The sequence below is a fragment of the Hippichthys cyanospilos genome, chromosome 5, assembly GCF_059441005.1.
Source record: "Hippichthys cyanospilos isolate Australia breed blue-spotted pipefish chromosome 5, RoL_Hcya_1.0, whole genome shotgun sequence".
Taxonomy (NCBI): Eukaryota; Metazoa; Chordata; class Actinopteri; order Syngnathiformes; family Syngnathidae; genus Hippichthys; species Hippichthys cyanospilos.
This window is the reverse complement of record NC_142373.1, coordinates 9206480-9227152: the sequence shown is the minus strand read 5'-3', so window position 1 is coordinate 9227152 and position 20673 is coordinate 9206480. Positions and strand designations below refer to the sequence as shown.

Here is a 20673-nt window from a genome sequence, read left to right as displayed (position 1 = left end):
AGAAGGGCCAGTTTGTTTTTGGGGCGACTCGGTTGTCTTTCCAATTACATTACGCAGCTGGGAAAGAAACCTGAACATTTGGTTTTCCCTGTATCCACTAACAACTGAAATATATTTTTTTAAAAATGCTCGTCACATTTGGCATGTGGTACAGGACCGATGAAAAGTTTGGAAATTGTTCTAAATGATTCCAAATAAATTCTGGTATTTTCTATGTAACCGTGTATACGACTGACCTTTGGCACCAATGTCAAAACTACAGCAAAACAGAATACGTCTCATCCTTTCTAAACTATTCATATTTTCTCGTTCCTGTCCATAAGGTTTATGTTTGTTGCACGATACGTTAAGCGTGTTTCAGATTTCCCACATGGTGAGCGGTCGGTGAACGCCTCGCCCGTGTAATGTTAAATGAGCTGTTGTTTTCTTTTCCTGACGACGCGGACCGAGTTCATTTGACCATAAATACCTGAAGTTGAGCAGCATCCGTGTTTCACCAAATTCATGATTGTGCGCGTATGCCAAAAGACAGCGATTAATGCACGAGTCAAATGGAATACCTTTCCGTGTCCTCTAACCGATGCACTGTTAATTGAAACAAATGGAGACATAACTTTTAGACGATCCGCTCTGTTTTAGTCATACTCCCGTGTGTGAACAAGGATGGACGTTGGTTCAGTCTGCTCGCTTCTTTTCTTGAAAAGAACCTCAGCTGACACAGGCTGATGTTAGCTGCAACAGGAACTTGATAACGGCCAACTGACATAGCAGCAAACTGAGTGTTAGTCTGCATGCTGCTTTGGTCCCCATCTTTTTCTAGCATAGGTTAGCCTAGATTGCTAACGTGACTCAAGACAAGGCAACGCAACTTTTCTTATATAGCGCATTCAATACACGAGGTAGTTCAACGTGCTTTTTGTGGTTAAAATGACACTAAAGACAGCCATAGGAGTGCACGATGGAGTTTATGGCCGTAAATTGAATAAAACATGCACAAATGTGACGAATATCAACCCTGATACTCTGTTTCTCATTACTGTGGGGAGTAGGGTATTATGGATGAATGAATGATTGCAAAACTTAGATACTATAGATAGATGTTACGGATATGCGGATCGATTCCTTTCAGTGATATTACCGTGCATCAGATTAGATCAGATTAGACATTTTTTTTTTTTTTAATCGGGGGCAATTAGTTGCACTGGATTTCCTAATTCCCGGTCAGGCCGCTTGTCTACTGTATACGAGCAAACGGCGGATCTTTGTCACGATCCTTGCCGCAGCTCTGGTAGCGGATCTCATTAAGGCTCACCCTGACACGAGCGAGCGGCGCGTATCGATGGCGAACACCTGAACCCTCAGTGACGGCGGACCCCGCCCGCTACGACAGACCCATCAAAGCGGGGACGCCTGTCTTGACCGACTCAGCCTTGAGTCGCTCCCGCCTCCCAGAGCCCGGTCCGGCGCTGCCTTTGCCCACTGGCGGCGGGCCAAACTGGCACAAGCGCTATTGTCCTTCACTCCCACCTCCCGTTGCAAGCTCCGTTTCCTGCTATTCAATTATTTACAGTAACTTTGTATGGCAAAGATACTCCAGTTCCACTTTAGGTGGCGCGCCCAAAGAGACAAGGCAGCGCGCTTTGTTGTTACAGACGGCCATTTATTTATTTTTTTGGTCGCGCTCGCCGACCATATGACACGGAGCTTGTACAGTATGTCTTGGAGCAGACTTTTGAACAGTCCCTGCATCATCTGGTGGAGCTGTCACATCCACAATTACGTTATCGCCGTCTCACTCGCCAGAGCAAGAGTGTCAGAGCTCTCGGAGCCAAACAGATGGAGCTCGTTGGCAACAGACGGCATGCAAATCATGGATCATTTGATTGGAGATCTTATTTAATTATTCGACCGGGCGGCTGTCTCGGAGAAGCCTCGGTTTATCGCTTCCGGTTGACAATAAGCGCGAGGATCAACGAAACGCGAGTGACGCAAAGGCACATATTTAAATGGATTTTGCATTAAAAATCCGGGGCGGGAAAACAGCCTCGAGCCTCAATTAGCAAATGAGTGTCAATTCGAGCATTCGGCATATCCCTGCTAACTTTCATATTTGTACCGTAATGAAGGTGCTGACGAGGGGGTGGCAACGGTAGCTACTAAATTCACTCGCGTAAACTTCTCAACCGTTGCATTGTATTCCCACCAAAGCAGAAATTGTTTTTTTACAAAACTAGGGAAAACGTGAGAACTGGAGAGGCTGCTTTAACAATGTAGCAAATTACAACGGTGTCAAATGAGAGCGAGCATTTCAAGTAGGCAAGTAAATTAAATGAAACATTTAATGTTGGCCGGAAAACAAAATGAGCTGTATTTAACATTCAAGCCTATCGCTGAAAAAGTGACAATTGCCCATCTCCATGGAGATCAATAACGGCGGCAGGATCATTGTGTAAAGTGTCTCCAGGTTTAATGCAGAGAGGATGTCATTATTATTTTCCTTCTCCTAATGACCATCATTATGCACGGACACTGATTGAATTCCATTTGTTACCTGCGTTTGAGGCTGAGTGGAATAATTACCATTTAAGTGCCTCCATTAAAATGCATGCACGCTTGTTCATATTCGCACCATTTTTGGGGCATATGTAACTAAATTATTATTTATGATTAAAATACAAAGTGCATCAGACGTAGCCCGCCTTTATATTCGCTACTTAAGGTGTAATTCCATGCAAGCGGTACTCATCCGTCTCCTTTTTAGAAAAACACAGGAATTAAAGAAATGAACAGTTGCTATCAGTGCCATGCACTCTCTTACCTTTTAATTAAAATGGATCTACCGAAAAGACTAATCAATACAAGCCACTTTTCCCTTATCGATTTGTCAACCAATTCTATCACATTCAAAATAGATGTTTTAATGATTGCAAACGTTCGTTTCTGAATACGGGGCAACCTCTTCTGGTTTTTTTTTTTCCCCCCTCAAATTTCAAGACGTTTTTCACGAAAGGAAATAATTAAAAATGATCCCTTCCGGGGTCAACGTGATAAAAACTTGATTAACCATACAGGCAATGTTGATTGTAATGTTTCAAGAAAATCGCGACGGTATAAAAAAAAAGGTCAAGGGTCATAAGTGCACAAACGCTCTGCTTTTACTGTCATTCCAAATGAAAAATGTATGAAGCGGCGATGATTTGTGTCATTGATTTAGCTTGCCTTTCTTTTTTTTTTTAAAGAGGAAGTTTAATTTAAAAAAAGCCTTACAAAAATATTTTTTATGCGCCTCCACTAATCCAGTGCTTCTCAATTTTATTTAGTAAAGCTTGCTACATATCGCTTATGAATTATTTAAATATACCTATACCTATATATGAATTTTCATTAAAGGGACACCAAAAATATTTGAAATCTGCCAGTTCCACATTGTTGCTTTTAGGAAGTGAAATCCCACAAAAGCTCGCCACTTCTAAGCTTCTTTAGCGGTGGTCAGGTCAAGCAATGGAATGGACCGGCCTACCTGTGTCGCAGGTAAATAGCAAAACACATTGGCTAAAAACAGCCCATTCCCTCAGATAGCGCTCCTATAAATAATACACCCAGTGTGAAATGTGAGTCAAAATGAGATTCGGCCATAGCTAATCAATCAATGACAGGTGAGCGCACTTGCGCGCGCGCACTAAAAAGCGGGGACAAATGCAGAAATGCGAGTGAACAAGTTGTAGTTTTGTGCCACCGGTAAGACTTCCTGGCCATTTATCAAAGTCAGCGGCGGCGAGCGGCGCGCCTGCGTGATTGTAGTTCACGGCGGACGGAATTGAGGCACAGCGCTGAAAGGAATGTTTATGCCCTCAGCTGTGGCACTGTCAGCCTTGTGGAATTTACTGTAAATCACATTGCTTTTATTGCGAGATTTACTAGCTTATCCTCTGTGGGCTCTATTCACTGCGAAGCTTTGCCCTATTAAGACTTCAAGTCCTGGTAGATGGGCACACTTGGATACGCGCCTTCAAATAATCTGAGAAATGAGTGTCCAAGGACTAAATCAAATTGTCTCAATTGGAAGCCGAATCCTCGATTTTCTTCCGTTATTTTGAAACAAAATAACAAAAATAGTAGATTTCACTCGATTATTATAGAAAACGAGACTACCCCGCTTTTTCGAGTGTAAGGCTATCACGAGGACAAGGCAACACCCCCCCCCCCCAACCTCCCCCATTTCGTCGAAATTTGGAAGAATATGACAAAAAGTCGAGTGTAAGTCGACGCCTGACTTCAGTTGTTAAGATATATATATACACACACGTATAACATAAGTCGACTGAAAAATGAAGATCAGTCGAAAAAAACTCACTGTCTTGTTTACATTGAGAGCGTTTCACGCACGACAATCTAGTAGATGGTTACATACTTCCGGGAAGAATATTTTATTTCAAAATAAAACGGTACCGAGGCCGTTTGTGTCCAAAACGACTAATGGTTTTCCTGCTTTCCTCTAATGCAGTGGCTCGATATGCAGCACATTCTCCCATATGTCCCGCTTCTGGCTCAATAAACTAAAAAACGAAAACCAAAAAACTGATCTTGTCCTATAGTTGTGCTCGGCCATTTAACTCTCCCCTGCGTGAAAGTCGAAAGGATGAATATTGAAAGTAAGCTGAGCGAGTCAGAAGGTCTCTCACTGCAGTTGGACCAAGCTATTGACGTGAGTGACACAGCCCGACTGTGTATTTTCATTTGTATGCTGTTTACTAAACTGGTATCACAGCAAAAGTGGTGCTATTTATTTATTATATTGATGCTGGGCTGTATTTGCCGCCCATATGAGTTATTTCACAAAATTGGTCCGGGCTTCGAGTTATGCGATTCTAAGTCGAGCCCCCGATTTGGGGTTGGAACTCATGAAAAATATATACTCCGAAATGTACGGTATAATGTAACAAACGTATGCAACTGTAGATACATTTATTGAACGGCAACTATTGGATATTTTGGTAAATCTGCTGAATAACATTAATAGTTTTGAGATCAAATAAAATGCATATTTTCACTTGACATGGAATATTTAGATAAATGTTCTCAGCAAGCTAAATTTAAACTGCGCGTTGCAGAAGATTGCTTCATTGCCTCCAAGAATTAGTAAGAATTTAGACAAATATCTTCCCGTTTGGTTGATGAAACCTCAATATGGTGCCAACTGGGCGAATGGGTGTCGACAGCCTTCATGAAGACTCGATACCTGGAAACAAGGCCCGAATCGGCCTGTTGATAATGTGCTCATATATGGATGTTATTAAAAAAAAACAAAAGCGCTCCAAATCAGATTTAGATTTTTAAAATGATGATCGACGGTAACCGGAAAACGTCATATCAGATTGTTATTTTGTGAACCTCTGACAACAATTGAGTTGGAGTACACTACCCTTTTCTTTTTTTTTTTTTTTTTTTTCTTTTGCCCGGACAGCTTGAAGAGGCAATCACTTCCAGACAATTAGGGGAATTCTTAACGCTCGCTTAATCAAATAATCAATCATAATACCCATCCCGGAAATAAAACACATGATTCGACTCGCTCCGACGGTCAATTTGGACGTCGGCTCGCCGATCGATCATCCAAAAACAACAACGGACAATAATATCCTCCTTCAAGCCGTCGAGCTCCGACACGTCGGCGAGCAGGATTCCCGCCCGTGATGGACGTGAACTGTGATCTGGCGAGCCGTATGTGTGGCTGTCGGCGTGATGTGTGCGTGACGTGCTGTAGCAAGGGTTCAGGGAGGCAGCTGAGCAAAATAATTTAGAATGTCCTGCCTGCTGACACAAGGACAAAGGCACCGTCTCAACATGCCCATATGAGGAAGCAGACAATGGCTGTGGCTACACCTGGAAATGCACTGCTGTTGTTTTTCACCGTGACCTCTAAGCGCGCCCGCATTTCCACAGGCTGCTCTCGTACGTGCCCGCGTTTGCCTGGGTTATTGCACCGCGCGTTGGCGTGCGCGAGCGCCGCGTCATTATTCGGCCTTGTTTGCGGCTATCCGCTCAATGAAGGTGTGACGTACAACAAGACGCCTTTTTTTTTCCTTATATGACTCCTGTTTTTTTCCCCCGCAAAAAATGATCCAAAACACAACACCAATTTCTACACGGTTATAAAAAGTACAGTTCGAAACCAACGTCGCTCCAATCTGATACCAGCATGAATGATACATGCTTTTCTTTATAGCTTGGTATCAAATGTTAGAAGAGACTTGATACTTTACAAAGCAAAATAGTCAGCAATATGATGAGAAAATGTATGAGAGGATGCCTTAGCTTGCTAGCTAGATACAGTAGATAGCTAGCTAGATAGCTAGCTAGCTAGATAGATAGATAGATAAGCTAACTAGTCAGACAAACAGAGAGCTAGCATGGTTAGCTAGCGAGCCACGATAGATAGATAGATAGATAGATAGATAGATAGATAGATAGATAGATAGATAGATAGATAGATAGATAGATAGATAGATAGATAGATAGATAGATAGATAGATAGATAGATAACTATTCATGTATAATTTTCATAATTGTTAGTCGATTGGAATCAAGGGTAAAGGTCGGGGGTAGGAAAATGTCATGTTTTTGTTATTGTTATTATTAGTTTTAGCTATTAGTTTCATTTCAAGGGCTAGAAAAGTACACAGATATTGCCAAAAGAAAAAATTAAGAAAAGAAAGAAAAAAATGCCTGTAGCATACGCAACAGAGCCAACGTATCCGGAAACAGTTTACATGTTTTAGGACGCATTTGAATCCTATTTTTCTAGAAATATAAATGGTGACGTACATTAAAAAAAGACCATTTGGATGCAACGCACTTGTTTCGCAAAAATTTAAATGACAATCCTTTTATATGGACAATCTGTTAAATGTAAAAATAACATCAATTTCTCTTAAAATAGTTCAACAGATTTCATTCTCAAACTCGTCGGCGTAGAATGACTCAACTCATTCAAGATATATTCGTCCAGGTGATGTGTTCGAGACGGGATTTTACAATGCGTGCAATTACACACAAGCCGGAACCAAACGGAATCCGGCGGACAGCCGACAGCTCTTTGTGCGGAGTAGCCGCGCGAGTGGCGTTGGGATTTCTCCAAAGACCTCATGGAGTTTGAATTAGCGTGGCGCGGCCAGGGGAGTGAGTGGTGGAGGTTGAATCAATGCATCACTCTTAGGGCCTTGGCTATGGATATGAGAAGGCATAATGGGACTTTTGGTGCCCATGCTCATATCACGCGTCCGACCAGGGTCTCCCTGCATCGCTTCCCCAAAGGAGAAGAGATTACCTCCCTCTGTCAAGGCCGCCCACACGTAATGAAGAGGCGCAGGCGCTGCCATGTAATGTGGGAATGAAATAAATATTGAATAATAACAGGGTGCCCTTTTTAGTCATATGTAAAATTGTGGCCACCTAGCTGTGGGAGTGTATTAAAAATATATTTCAGCGCCATTTTCTGTTCATTACTTGGACTAGATGATATGTTATGCTTGCTGTGCATCCAGGATATATTTTTTTTGTACCGAAGTGCATTCGCTTCCACGCCGTAAAGAAAGGGGAGATTAAAAAAAGATATCATTCGCTGTAAGTTTGCATTCCATATTTGGTAGAGCCATATATATATATATACACACCTTGGAGCTATCATTTTTGCGCTTTGATTACGCAATGAAAATGGGCGTGGCAACATCACGGTTCGAGGTGATTTACTCAACCGGATGATTAACTTCCGGGTTAGAAAGCGCCACCAAACAAACTAAAAAAAAATGCCATCGCTATATAATCATATATGTGTTTATTTGGTTAACAGTTGGAAGTTTAAGATCGCACTATAGGAACACTTTAAATTCTTTTTTTGTGTGAAGCTCGTTAATGCATATTGTCCCTATGATGCGGATCCAAGCGAAGTCGAATGTGTGCAAACGGCCGCAATTAGAATATCAAGATGTGAAAACAGCTTTGGGGCCAAGCGTTGCCATGATCGCGGCTCGCAGCTCATTAGGAGCTCTCCTTTGAATTTGGCTCCCTCCTGCAGGGATCATGCGCAGTTGTGCAGCGCGCCTGCCTCCCCTCCAGTCGGCCGAGCAGCTGTCCAAGGGCTCGGAATTCCAACATGGCAGAGGCAGTGGTCAGTCTCGCTCGCAGCAGCAACTTGGAATGCTCGCCGCTGTCGAGCCGCGGCTCGGGCAGCCTCTAACGCCACGCCGCCGCCACCAGACCTCCGCACTCGGATCGATGCTCGCCTAAAATCCCGAAGCCGCCCTGTCACCTACACAGGTAAGCCCGCATCCTCCCTCCGTGATATTTGTCTCTTTTTTTATGACAAGCGCCCTCCCGATTGCCGTGCGTTCGAATGCAGCTCGATCGCGCCCCCCCCCTAAAAAAAAAAGCATGACAAAACGACGCGCTGCGGGATGATGACGCACGTATGCATTTGAATAAGTTGAAACAACAAGTTTGTGCACGTTGATTGTAAAGGAAGATGACAACGTCGGACGGAAAACTTGACGCATTTACAACGCGTCGGCACGCTAAGACTCGGAAAATCAACTGTTTTGCAAGTAATCTATTTCCAAAAGTAAAGGGGAGGAGGAAGAGGGGGGGGGGTCGCTCTTCCTCGAATGGGCGGCATGAGGAACGTGTGTGTGTGTCTCATGTCATCCTCAGTGTGTCTCATCAGGCTCTTGCAAGAAGTGTCACACTCCTGTGCAGCCTTCCTTTCTTCCCCCCAAAAATATTGAAACGCGCCCTCGTCTTCGCATGCATGCACGGTGATTTGCGTGGACGCCACAAGGAAAAAAAAAAAAAAGCGGTAGCGTGTGCGTGTTTGTGTGAAAGTTGTGAAAGGAGCTCGCTCTGGCGTGGCTGCAATGAGAAGCAAGCCGTTGGAATTCCACCTGGTGAACATTGCGAATCTGCTGTCTTCCTTCTTTCCTTTCCAGGCGTGAAGACATGATTACTAGCACCAGCTTTTATGGTATGTCCCTCTTGAAATTCTTATCTATTAATATACTGTTTGATTCCATCACGTGCATTTTCTAGCCATCGTAGCATTGCATTTGTGTGTGTGTGTGTGTGTGTGCATGCAAAGTATATTTTTCCCCACATTCCACATTTACAGTATGTGACAGTTGAGACCTTTGTGGAAAGTCATGTTCCCATTTCTAATCAATAGATGTGACACTATCAATTAGCTTTCAAGTACAGCTCATTAGGAAGACTAAAGGACTAGAACCACGTTTAATTATATTTCACTTATTGCTGCAATTCAACTTTTCTCCCTTTTTTTTTTTTTGCCGGCATAACAGTCACGATCCCAATTATGATTCATTAATATGAAATCGTAGATGTGTTAATGCGGCGGTGACGTGTGTTCAAAAAGAATGGCCTTTGAAATAGAAGACAGAAGAAGGTAGAAATACATGACATATTTGATCTTAATGTTCAAACGTGCTCAGATTTGTGGCAAAGTACATAAAATGTCAGCATTAAAGTGGCTCTGCGTGATATGAGTTTGCTAATTAAAAAAACAGCAGGACAAAAACTGGCCTGATCCAAACAAAAAGACAACATTAACACATGGCGTGTGTGTGTGTGTGTGTGTGTGTGTGTGTATGTATCAATATATATATATGTATATATACTTTTTATTTTGCTCGGTAAAAATCCTTCATTTAAGACAGCTGCCAATCCGGCAAAGGAAAGGGCAAACATCCGCACACAGGGGAACGGTCAAAGCGCACAAACACACAAAGTGAGCTAAGTTGCGCGCTTTAGCAAAACAGGCTGTCCACCCCTGTAGACCAAAGCACTTCATTGGATTCAAACATTTCATTTGCATCTTGCCGCCTGCTCCTGCAGAGGAAATTAGCATCATCGGCAATGAGCTGAAGTATGTTTTCATTCCTCTTGAACAACAAAAAAAAAAACGGCATTCCAGCACCCGGCGTTGACGTGGAAAAAAACAAATATTGTACATCCATTATGTTGAAGTGTTGCGTGCTAATGTGTTGTTGTAAAGTGGGTTTTAAATTTGTTGTTCAGATTTTTGTTTTTGGAGAAGGCGTACTTGATTTTTTTTTTCTCTCACTAATTTTGCAAGTAATTGCTCGTTGAAATGAATATAAAATACATGTCAGTGATTACTACAAATATAACACCACATACTATGTTTTTTTTTTTTATTTTATTAGGCATCCCAATTATTAGGTACCAAAAAAATACACCCAAGGACTACAAAAATGATCACAGTGCACTTTTTTTCAAATACTATTGGCAAGATTATGTTTATGTGGTGTAGCATGACTTTTTGTATTGTATACCTTTATTTATTTATGAGTGCAGTCCCACACCGCTGCAAACTACAGCCACAGCAGCATTTATTAATAAATTATTATTATTTCTAGAAAGGCATCATTGTCAGTTCAGCTCTGCTGTTGGCTGCAATTAGGACCCCCCCCCCACCCCCCCACCTAATCAAGTGTCCAGTGAGCCCACAACTACAGAGGGTGTTTTTGATTGGGGGAGGGGGGGGGGGGGGGGGGTAGTGTTTCTAGGTGACAGGTCCTTAGTTAACCTGGCCCCCGCACCTCCGCCGCTGCACGACAGCTGCGTCACATGCCAAATGAAGACGTGAATCCAAGCGGTTGCTTGATAGCGAAGCCGGTAGCGAAACGTGACGACAGAGCGCTCGGCCCTTGTTTTCATCTCCCGCTCGGCTGAATGTCACACACGTTCACGCTTTCAAACGCCGCGGCTAAACCGGGAGCTGACGCGTAGAGCATGTTCGCTACCGGTCTTTATTTCTTTTCTTATGTTTAACCCGGCTTTATGATCCGATTTCTTATTTATGGGCAACAAAGAAAAATGCTTTTAATGAACGGTGTTACTTAGGTTACACAAGTGGCCGCAACATGTGGATTTATTTTTTTTTATTTTTGGGCTACTTTGACATAGCTAAAGAAGCGAAATTTGATAAATCTGACATGAGGAAAATGTTTTACAGCCATTTTATATATATTTTTTTAGGAGTCCAGAAATTCAATACCATCGATGTATTTCAACAGTGTATATCTATATTTTTGATGAGGCTCATACCGAACAAGTTGAAGTGCACCCGAGAGCCCAAAATGCGATCGTTGAATTATATGTCCATAACTATGACAACCAATTTTTTGCTGTAGTGTGGAATATTTTTCCACGATAAAGGAATATTGTTAATAATGCACCGTGCTCGCCAACAGTCAGTGCTGTTACAGTATATACGATAAGATCTTATGGTAAACGCTAACCTCTCCGATGTCAATCAATACTGCACATTATCTTTCCGTTGGCATTTTTTTTTTTAGTAGCTTTCATGCGCACTTGTAGCCGAGGCGTTCAAAATCTGGGAACGACGGTGCTCCATGCGCGTTTGATTCCCCTCTGACTTGATTGGCGTCCGTGTTCCGGCGCAGCTTGTGATTCCCCCCTAAACGATCAGCCCATAATGGGCAGTGTGTAACACCATTAGCGGCGGTGTAAATTGACAGCGCGGGGCCCGCGGCGTGGCTATAAGGGAGCCGTAAACATCAACACTGACGCTCGGCCGACGTGCGCTAATGGTGACAAGTAAAGGCGCCTCGTGATTACCTTGCGCTGTAATAAATAAATAAAGAAAGAAAAAGGCAGCCCCGGGACGGCGGCGGGCGTCGCCGTTAATCAATACGACGCCGGAGCCGTTTGACACGGAGGCCCGGCGCTAAGGCGGATTGGCGTCTTTAAGGACGAAGATGTTAAACGCAACCCAGGTCAGGTCCCCAAGCGGGAGCGTGACACTCCAAAATATTTTTTTCCTCGCTTTCCATTCCACCTGCTTTGGACACGCCGCTTGTTTTTTTCCCCCCGGTGGCGCGCGCGCACGCTGACAATTCCTGCAGTGATCTAAAGTTGGGCCGCGTTGGAAAGTGGAGGCAGCTGTCTGTTGCTACACTGAGGGATGTGTTTGCTCTACTGCCAAGATGAAGGACCGTGAATCCTTGACATGCCCCCGCCCCCCCCACCCCTCCTCCCACCATCTCATTTAGACACATGCAACTGTCCGCTCAGACCCCCCCCCTTTTTTTTTTTGTCTTTTGAGTGACAGCATAGTGTCTAAAAGACATCCTTTTTCCTACGCCCCTCCGTGTTATGTAGTCCCTCGGAGGAAAAAGCTTTCGATTTGACAAAACAAAGCAGGTAGCCTAATTAGTCATTGTCGCCGCGCAGTTTTTGCCGATGCGTCGTCGGAGCACGCGATTCATAAAGCGGACCGGGTTCACGTGCCGCGGGTTCAAACGGTCGCCGGCGTAAAAGCTTTAATAAGTGTCGGGGCAGCGTTTTAAGATACAGGCTTGAAATGTAAACCGCTGTACAATAAAAGTACACAATCCGTTGCGGACCGATATTGTTACCTTGGCGATGTTCTGTTTTATAGCTGCTGCCGGAATAATTCATGTGTAGGGCCGGCCACCTAAAATTCATACCGCGGTATAAATTCAATCCCGTCACGGCGACTGTAAATCGCACTGTGAATTTACTGTAAAATGTCCTGACTAGTACTCCTTCCTGTGCATGTGTGTTTGCAGCCAGACCCCCAACCCGCCCCCCCAAAAAGTACAAAATAGTACACAAGTGCAAAATATACAAAATTTTCACAGTTTGGACTTAATCCCTTCCTTAATAAACCCATATCAAAGTAAGATATTAAACATGGGCTTAATTAAAAAAACAAAACAAAACATTGTTTAGAATTTACCAGCACTTAAAGAATACCTTGGTAAAGAGGTGTATTATACAGGGGACTTTACAAGTAATTAATATTTTTCATAGTAACAGTACTTAACTTACTCACTCCCAAAGATGTTCTTTTACATTGTTTTTTTTGTTTGTTTTTTTTTTTTAATAGAAGTCCAGGCATTCGATTAAAAATGCGCTGTGCTTGAGGAGGGCTAGTACTGGATGAGTGAAGCTGTATCTGGGTAAAGGGTTGCTCACAAAAAAAAAAAACAACAACAACAACAACCTGGTTTACAGCACATTTCGTACAGCGTAACTCAATATTCTTCATATACGGTAATTAAGTTCAATTTTCAAATGCAAAGTTAAAGAGACTTGAAAGCAAAGTAGTAAAAAAATAGTCATAGTCATTACAATTTATTTGAATGTTTAGAATCTTATTCATTTTTATTACTTTGATAATAAAGTCTACCAGCAAATTTCGGCCTGCGTTGTACACGAGTGGAAAAAAAAAAGGTTTTAGGTGTTTTTGCACGGATACGGATGCATGTTATTCATAGGATTTCACTGAACATTTTTTCATGAGTTGTATGGTCTCTTAGGCAAAAAAAAAAGAAACTATCCTTCTATGATGGAAACCAGCACAAATGCCATTGCTAATACTATAAATATTACCAATGATCTAGGCTCCTCCCCCTTAGCTAACCATTGTGGTAACATTCATTTCTGGTTTTCTAACATGTGTTTTCCTATTCCCTCTTTGGAGAAATTTTGACGCTAATTTACCTGCTGATTTGCAAAGTTTGTTTTCTCTGCGCTGAAACCTTATTTGGCCGGTTTAATAATACCTGTTTTTGTTGTTTGTTTTTTTTTTGTAGTAGTCATTAGCGATTTTGCTTTCAGCTATGTGCTGGTTAGTTAGCATCCGCTTGTTAAAATGACACGTTGCTTCCGCATATTGCCATGCGTTCCATTTGTGGTGGGATAGTAAGCCGACGTCAGAAGCGCTTTTCCTCCGCTCTGAAGTCATGTGAAGCTTGCTTTGTTGGAGTGGAGTATTTCCTCATATTTATTGAGACAAAAATATGAAGCTCGAACACTTAAGATGGTGATGCGGTGCTCATAAATGGGCGTACTTAAATGTGGGATGTTTAATTCGTCAATTTGAATTGTTTGCTTTTCCTTATACATTGTTGGCATAGATAAACAAAATGTAATCATCTTTGGGCAAATAGAATGAAAAGAGAGAACATTTTGATTTGTGTGTGCTTTTCGAACTTTAACCGTAAATCTCCCCCAAAAAGTGTTTTTTTTTTTTTTAGCAGTATTTTAATGTTTTTATTTTGCCAATGTTTCAGGAATGGCTGTTTGGACAGAGAAATGTGAGAAAATGGTATGAAGAAAAAGTGTTTCCTGCGTGGCAAGAGGTGTTCTATTTCTTTAAAAACTATTCATAGTAAATGAAACCAAAACAACTCATTTACTGCCGTTGACGGCTATAGACGTCAAAGAGCAATTTTTCCCGGGTTAATGATTTAACATCCGACGAATATGTCAGTAAAACAAATCAATTTAAATTGGGCTCTAGTGAATGAGACAAAAAAACCCTTCAGTTATTCAATGGAAAAGGAAAAAACAGTACAATACATTTAAAAAACACAAGGTCTACTTTACTGATATCACTTATTGCATTTCCGCCCCCCTGGGAAGACTCGACTGTAAAACATTGTGATTTTTTTTTTTCTTTGAATACAAAACGACTCTCCAAACTGTTGGACCTGAAGTGAAAATGGACTCCTTTGCATCCGTTTTAATCGCCCATGAAGGAAAAGGTGTTTGCGCGCTCTTTAAAAGCCCGCGCGGCGCCTGTTCCTCTTTGTGGCGGCCACCCACCCCCACCGTCGACCACTCCCCCGCTAGAAGCACCTTGAGGCTGCACGGAATGTCTTGTTCCCTTTCTGTCTCCTTCTATTTGTTTTTATGAGCGGCTAATCTGCGCGGCGCACGTTCCGTGATGTTATTGCCATCCCCGCCATGATGCGCGGCGCGCTCACACATGGCGGGCTTCCCGCGCTGGCGTCGGCGCTCGGTCTCGTTCCCTTTACTGGAGATGTCTCTTCATCTCGGAAGGAGTCGAGGTAGGCCGATGCCTACCGGGGATTGGCCGGAATAGACCATCCCCCCGGGTGTAGCAAAGTAGGTTTAGCCTTGCGCTTTCCAACGGGGAGATTCATGTGCGTTCGTGAAAGGCGCCTCGGTAATTATCATATGCGGGGCTCTGTTTGTCTCCGCCCTTTTTTTTTTTAAATCATCTCTATCGTCACCTCGGTATGCTTTTGGGGGGGGTGATTTATATGTAGATTTAATCAACCACCCTCAATTAATGACATATTTTCAAACTTTTTCCATATACAAGGCGCACCGGATTATAAGGCGCACCCTCAATTAATGACATCTTTGAAAACTTTTTCAATCACAATATAGTAATACTCAAAAGTAATAATAATAACTAAACTCTCTATAGCATAATAAGTCAATGTCAATATGAGCAGCCTTGTTCGACTGTAAACACACAAAAGAAACGGGTAAAGCTTACTTATTCCCCATCTACCCATCCCAATCTCAATATTGATTCATATATCAGGCGCGCCACCAGCTTTTTTTTAAAAATCAGGCTTTTAGGTGCGCCTTATAGTGCGAAAAATTCGGTAATTATGACAATGTTTTAACCAAGAGGATGGCATACACTTGGTAGTGTGATAAATGTGGTTGTGCCATGTTGAACTTTAACATGTTGTCACCATCTGGGTGAAATTTCAGCTCCAGACTGTCTTTTAATGCTATCGATTTGATGTAAAATGCTTTTGGTGTAAAGCTCAAAGGATTGGACAAAATACTGCAAAACGGTTTCATTAAAACAGCTCACGCTCCATGGAAATTCTCCTGATTAGCTTTATAGCTGACTAGCTAGCAGATTAGCAAGAATCCTTGATGAGACTCAAGTTAGAGAAGCCGATTACGATCGGATTCATCTACAGTTATGTGGCAACTTGTTTGTGCACCCGCATATGAGAATACGGTGAGAGGTGTGTCCAGCTCCCAATAGGTGGATACTCTCAGTAACAGAAAGCTAGCCATCTAGCCTAGCGGCATGTAGGATTAGTAAACATTCATTCCTTCATTGAATGCCGTTTTCAAAGCTATTCAACTGAGCCGTGATTGGTCAAAGATGTCGTTTTTAGTGGCGAAATGTGTTTTTAAAGGTATACATTGTATTTGAAAAGGACAAAATATCAACTGTTTGTTGCTGAAAATGGCTAAATAAGTTTAGTACCTTATTTAAAAACAGCCGTCGGACCAAACTCTCGCAAAAATGGTCTTATTTACTGTTCCCTCCCACGAGGCCCATATATAAAGCTGCTTAAAATCATGCACAGTAATATTTAGTGCCGGTTTGTATTCTCCGCTAAAGGATGAATTTTGAATGCGTGATAAAGAAACATTGGAAAAAAAAAAAATTCAGGTATTTGTTGAAATTATTTACTGCCGCTCTCAGAATCTACACTTGTGTGACTTTTGTTAATAGCCAGCTCTTTTTGCCATCATTGTGCGCCTGAGTTGCTTATCATTGAGTAACCTTGGTGAAGGGAGGCGTTTTTTTTTTTTTTTTTTTTTTTTTCTCCCTTCCTCTCCCCTCTCCTCCTCTGTCCTTCTTCCAAGGTGTTTCATTATTGCATGCTGTTGGGGAGTTTTGTATTGGGAGAATGCACTAAGCCTTTCACAAGTGGATAAGAGAAAACTCAATATTTGGTCGTATTGAAATTCCTCTTGTGTTTTCACAATACGGTTTGGGACTAATCTGGCAATCGAGGCCGCCGTTCGGAGCCGGACTGAAAAGCCCCGTGCGGCGGCGGCTATTACATCACTATTTCGCCACACTTGTCGGCTTCATTATATGCCAGTCCTGCTAGCGCGTGTTTTCAACAAGCGCGTACGCCGAGAGCCATACCGCCGGCTTTACTTGGACAAATTGAATAGGGGCTCAACTTTGCTTGGGAATTGGGCCGGAATGAATTTTTGCCGACCAAGGCCGCGCTGGACTTAATGTACAATCAATGTCACCGCTTTCGGTCCGGCTATAGCACGATATGCGCTAGTTTGCATATTGAAATATGCAGCTCGCTGATTACTATACATATATGCAAGTGTTAACTTGTTTATTTAATAATGCTGGTATTTAGTGTCCTAAAGTCAAACCATCGTAAGCTTGCGACCGTCTTCGTTGTTTTGTCAAATCGAATTTAAGGGTAAAGCTGCGGTCCGTTTTGACAATTTTTTCCTAAGCCTGTATAATGCCCAAACGGCCGGCATAAGAATTTTATTCTCCAAAAGTAATTAATTTATGAGTCGCGTACTGTATATACTCGAGCCTTTTTCATTTGATTGAAAAGAGGTCGTAGAAATATACAACAGCTGAAAACCTTGACCGTTACTGATTAGAAACGAAGCCACGGCAAATAATAGCGAAGCATGTGATGACTGCTTCCACTTCAAAAGCATTTACTTTTCAAAATTCATTTTTTTGAAGGCTCAATCTTTTTGAAAAATAATGTACAGGTAATTGCTACCCCCCCACCCCCCAATATTGTGATTTAACACGTGGTTATTTCTGCAAGGTTCTCCACACGTAGTTTTCAAAGAACACAAGAAATGCACCGATCTGTCGCCAATTAAACATCATATTTGTTCTGCATAGTTGGCCTTAAGTTATCGTACATACTGTAGGCCTATGCTAAAATAAAAGGTAAAGCAACCACGAAATAATATCAACGTTGCATTTATCGACCCGAATTCGAGTTGTTAGTTTGCGAGGCACCTTTGACTTGCAAAACGACCAAATTGAAAGATAAATCAGTTATGTATCAGATTACGGCGATAATGCAAAAAAAAAGTGTCTTTAACATTTAACCTTTCATGCTAAATTAAACTCATATCTGAGATGTACAGTATAATTCAAAAATAACGACAGAATAATAATAATGATAAATATGAACAAGTGGACTGCACGCCTGTTATGTAAATATACATATAAACATAAAGCCTAGCCATAACTAATATGAAGTGTTTTTTCTTCTTTGCCATTTAAAAATCTCATTTTAGTGCACTACATTATCGATTCAAACTTGAGTCATCGTTAGCACTATGCGGTAGAGTAAATCTTCCAACATATTGACAGATATACACTCATGCCAGTATAGAAATATGTACTCTTACTGCTGCAAATACTCATATGTCTATTTGTAGTTATTTGTTATTCATGTAGTAGGTGCCAGATTTGTGTTGAAATTCCCCTGCTTGCAAGCACGTAGTCGGAGCGCTCAGGAAAAGATCAGGAAAGATGGCAGCAATGGAGGTCCTTAACTATTCATTCATCGTGCGCAGAGCAGATCACCTGACGCCGGGTCGGCAGAATGCCAGACGCTGGCGGGGGGAGCGGGGGAGGGGGGGAGGGGAGGGGGGGCGCTCTGGTGCCAAGGATGGGAAGGGCAGGAGGGGGTGGAGGGCTTGTATGCTGCCTGACGGAGTGGAGAGGAGACGAGGAATGTGATGAGCGGGGGAGGGGGTGGGGGTGGGGGGGGGCGGCCGGGCTCGTATTTGCTGTCGTGTAGTTTTAAGGCGTTCGACTGCAGCCAGGCAGCGGGTATCTGCAGTGACACTGTGACACGGCCGCGGCGGCCAGCCGGCCGCGCTCGCCTCGCCTCGGCTCTTACGCCGGCCGGCTTATCAGGCTGGAGGCGGGCGGGCTCGTCGACTGCTATCGGCACAGATATCTTCTTTAATTCAAGTACACATGAGTGTAATTCCTTACATCAACTGAAGCGCTTGTATCATAAGTTGCATTCATTATTTAAGTTCTTCAGAATCCTTCGGTTATACTTTTTTGCCACATATTCTTTTACAATGGCCATTGTGCCGCCACTTCGTCCGCCTACGTTAGCCACATGGGGGCAGTGTGACAGGCGTGAGAATATAGCATACAAAGACAGTCATTCCTCTAAGCTTGTAATATTAGCAGGTCTTTGCAGAGGATAAACAATATATGCATATTTATTTACCCAGGAATAAATTGAATTTGAGCTTAGCTGCTAAAACCATGATCACAATTTAAAATGTGATTAATTGCGCAGCCTTATTGTGAGAGGTTTTCTATCTGCATGTGTTGCTCCGCCCTTTGTGTTCACATATGTATTGCTACAAGGGCTTTAATAGTGCGGCACAAATTCCATTTTGCTAGCCTGTCCGTGGAACTTTGCAAAATTTAGCATGAAGACGGACCTGTCAGTGGAAGTTTAAAGCTGTGTGTTTGACATCTTTGTTTTGTTTAGCGTGATGGAGGGTGGCAATAAACGGTCAGTAACTGACAAAAACAGTCAGCTGACTCATATCTCAAGGCATCGCCGTATTTTTCTTTTTCCGATTATGCGTGTGGCCTATTTGACTGTGCCTTTCAAACTCCGCCTGGAATTAAATTAATTTAACAAGAAGAGAAAAAAGAAGACATATAAGAAATGAGCATTCAAGAGTTCAGTATGATCCGAGAGCTTTAAGAGGGCTGCGGCTCCTTTTGTGTTCATTAACAGGAAATCACCTTTGGGAGTTGTGTTGACTGCGCGCTCGGAAATAGCTGTTACAGTTACGTTGCCCTATCGCCTGCTCACTCGCTTGCGCGCGGAGCGTCATGTGATGAAGGGCCGATATGCCAAGCTAAGATTTTGCTGAGAAAAGCCAAACACTGTTGGAATGCAGCCATTGGCCTGGCTTGTCAAAAACCATATTCCGCAGTAGCGCTTTTAACATTGATTGAATGCAATCCCTTATATATCGGTCATGGGGTACCTTTTCAAACGTTATTTTCTGTCATGAAAGCGTAAAATGAAATGACACGGCGCGGTACTGTTTAACGCGATAGTTGCGTCGGGCGTACCGAAGCCGTGGGTAGGAGCTCAGAAGGTCGCCGTCTGGAAGGTCATTCATTCCCTTTCCGTAAACACGAAACATAGCTGACATTGCACCGCATATTTCATTCTTCTTCTTGTATAAACGTCAACTGGTCGTCACATTACAGGCCGTGGCTTGACGCCTTTTTGGGTGCTGGCTTTTGGCCAAGTTGTGCTGGCCCTTGCCAGAATTGGCACCGGCCCTCATTTACAACAATACTTAACAAAATCCATAGTTATGTATGTGGACGAAATAATAATTTGTAGCTTCGGTGGTAAAAATGTATACAAATGTGGGGAAGCATGTCAGCTGCCTAAAGAATGATCTGCGCTCTCCAGGATATGATTAATGCAATTTTAAAATAATACTGAATACGATTCATAACTTTCATTACTTTTCATTCAGAACTTGAGTGATGGGGTACAGAAGGGTTTACTCTTAGTGGCCAAAATGTACACGAGTACACTAAACCCAGAGGCATTGGGAATTTCAATTGTTTCAAATATTTTTAAGGATTGAATGTTTTGGAGTAAATGCTGAAGTCTTTGAGAGATTAGTTTCAAGTTATTTACAAAAATTTTCGACAGAGAAACCAGCCATCCATTTTCTAGAGCCGCTTCTCTTCCCATTTTGGGATTTCTACAAAAACAACACCCTTAAGGTGTCGGCTTTGATTTCCCAGCAGCGAAAAGGTGCAGGTTGTCGACAAAGTGTATGAAACAAAGGATTAGTAGATGAAGCGTACCATCAAAAGATGGATGTGCCAAAACTTTAAAGACATTTTTGCTGGGATTTCAATTTTGCAACATTCAAGTTGCTGGAACTGTCAGTGATGAGATATCTCCACGTATTATGTACAGTGGACCCCCGCCATACGGC

The 20673-nt window shown here is 42.5% G+C and overlaps 1 protein-coding gene across 2 annotated transcripts in view; it reads left to right on the top strand.

Moving 5' to 3' along the window:
- fign (fidgetin) overlaps positions 1 to 20673 on the top strand; it is a 58840-nt gene that overhangs the window by 20081 nt on the left and 18086 nt on the right. The window contains exons 1-3 of one of the 2 annotated variants that reach the window (XM_088415909.1): positions 8097 to 8167; positions 8257 to 8316; positions 8982 to 9016. In XM_088415909.1, the coding sequence (XP_088272035.1) occupies positions 8992 to 9016 (25 nt within the window). In that variant the 5' untranslated portion in view covers positions 8097 to 8167; positions 8257 to 8316; positions 8982 to 8991. Of the gene's footprint in view, positions 1 to 8074; positions 8317 to 8981; positions 9017 to 20673 lie in introns of those variants that run through there. The other variant, XM_088415908.1, reaches the window with a different exon arrangement.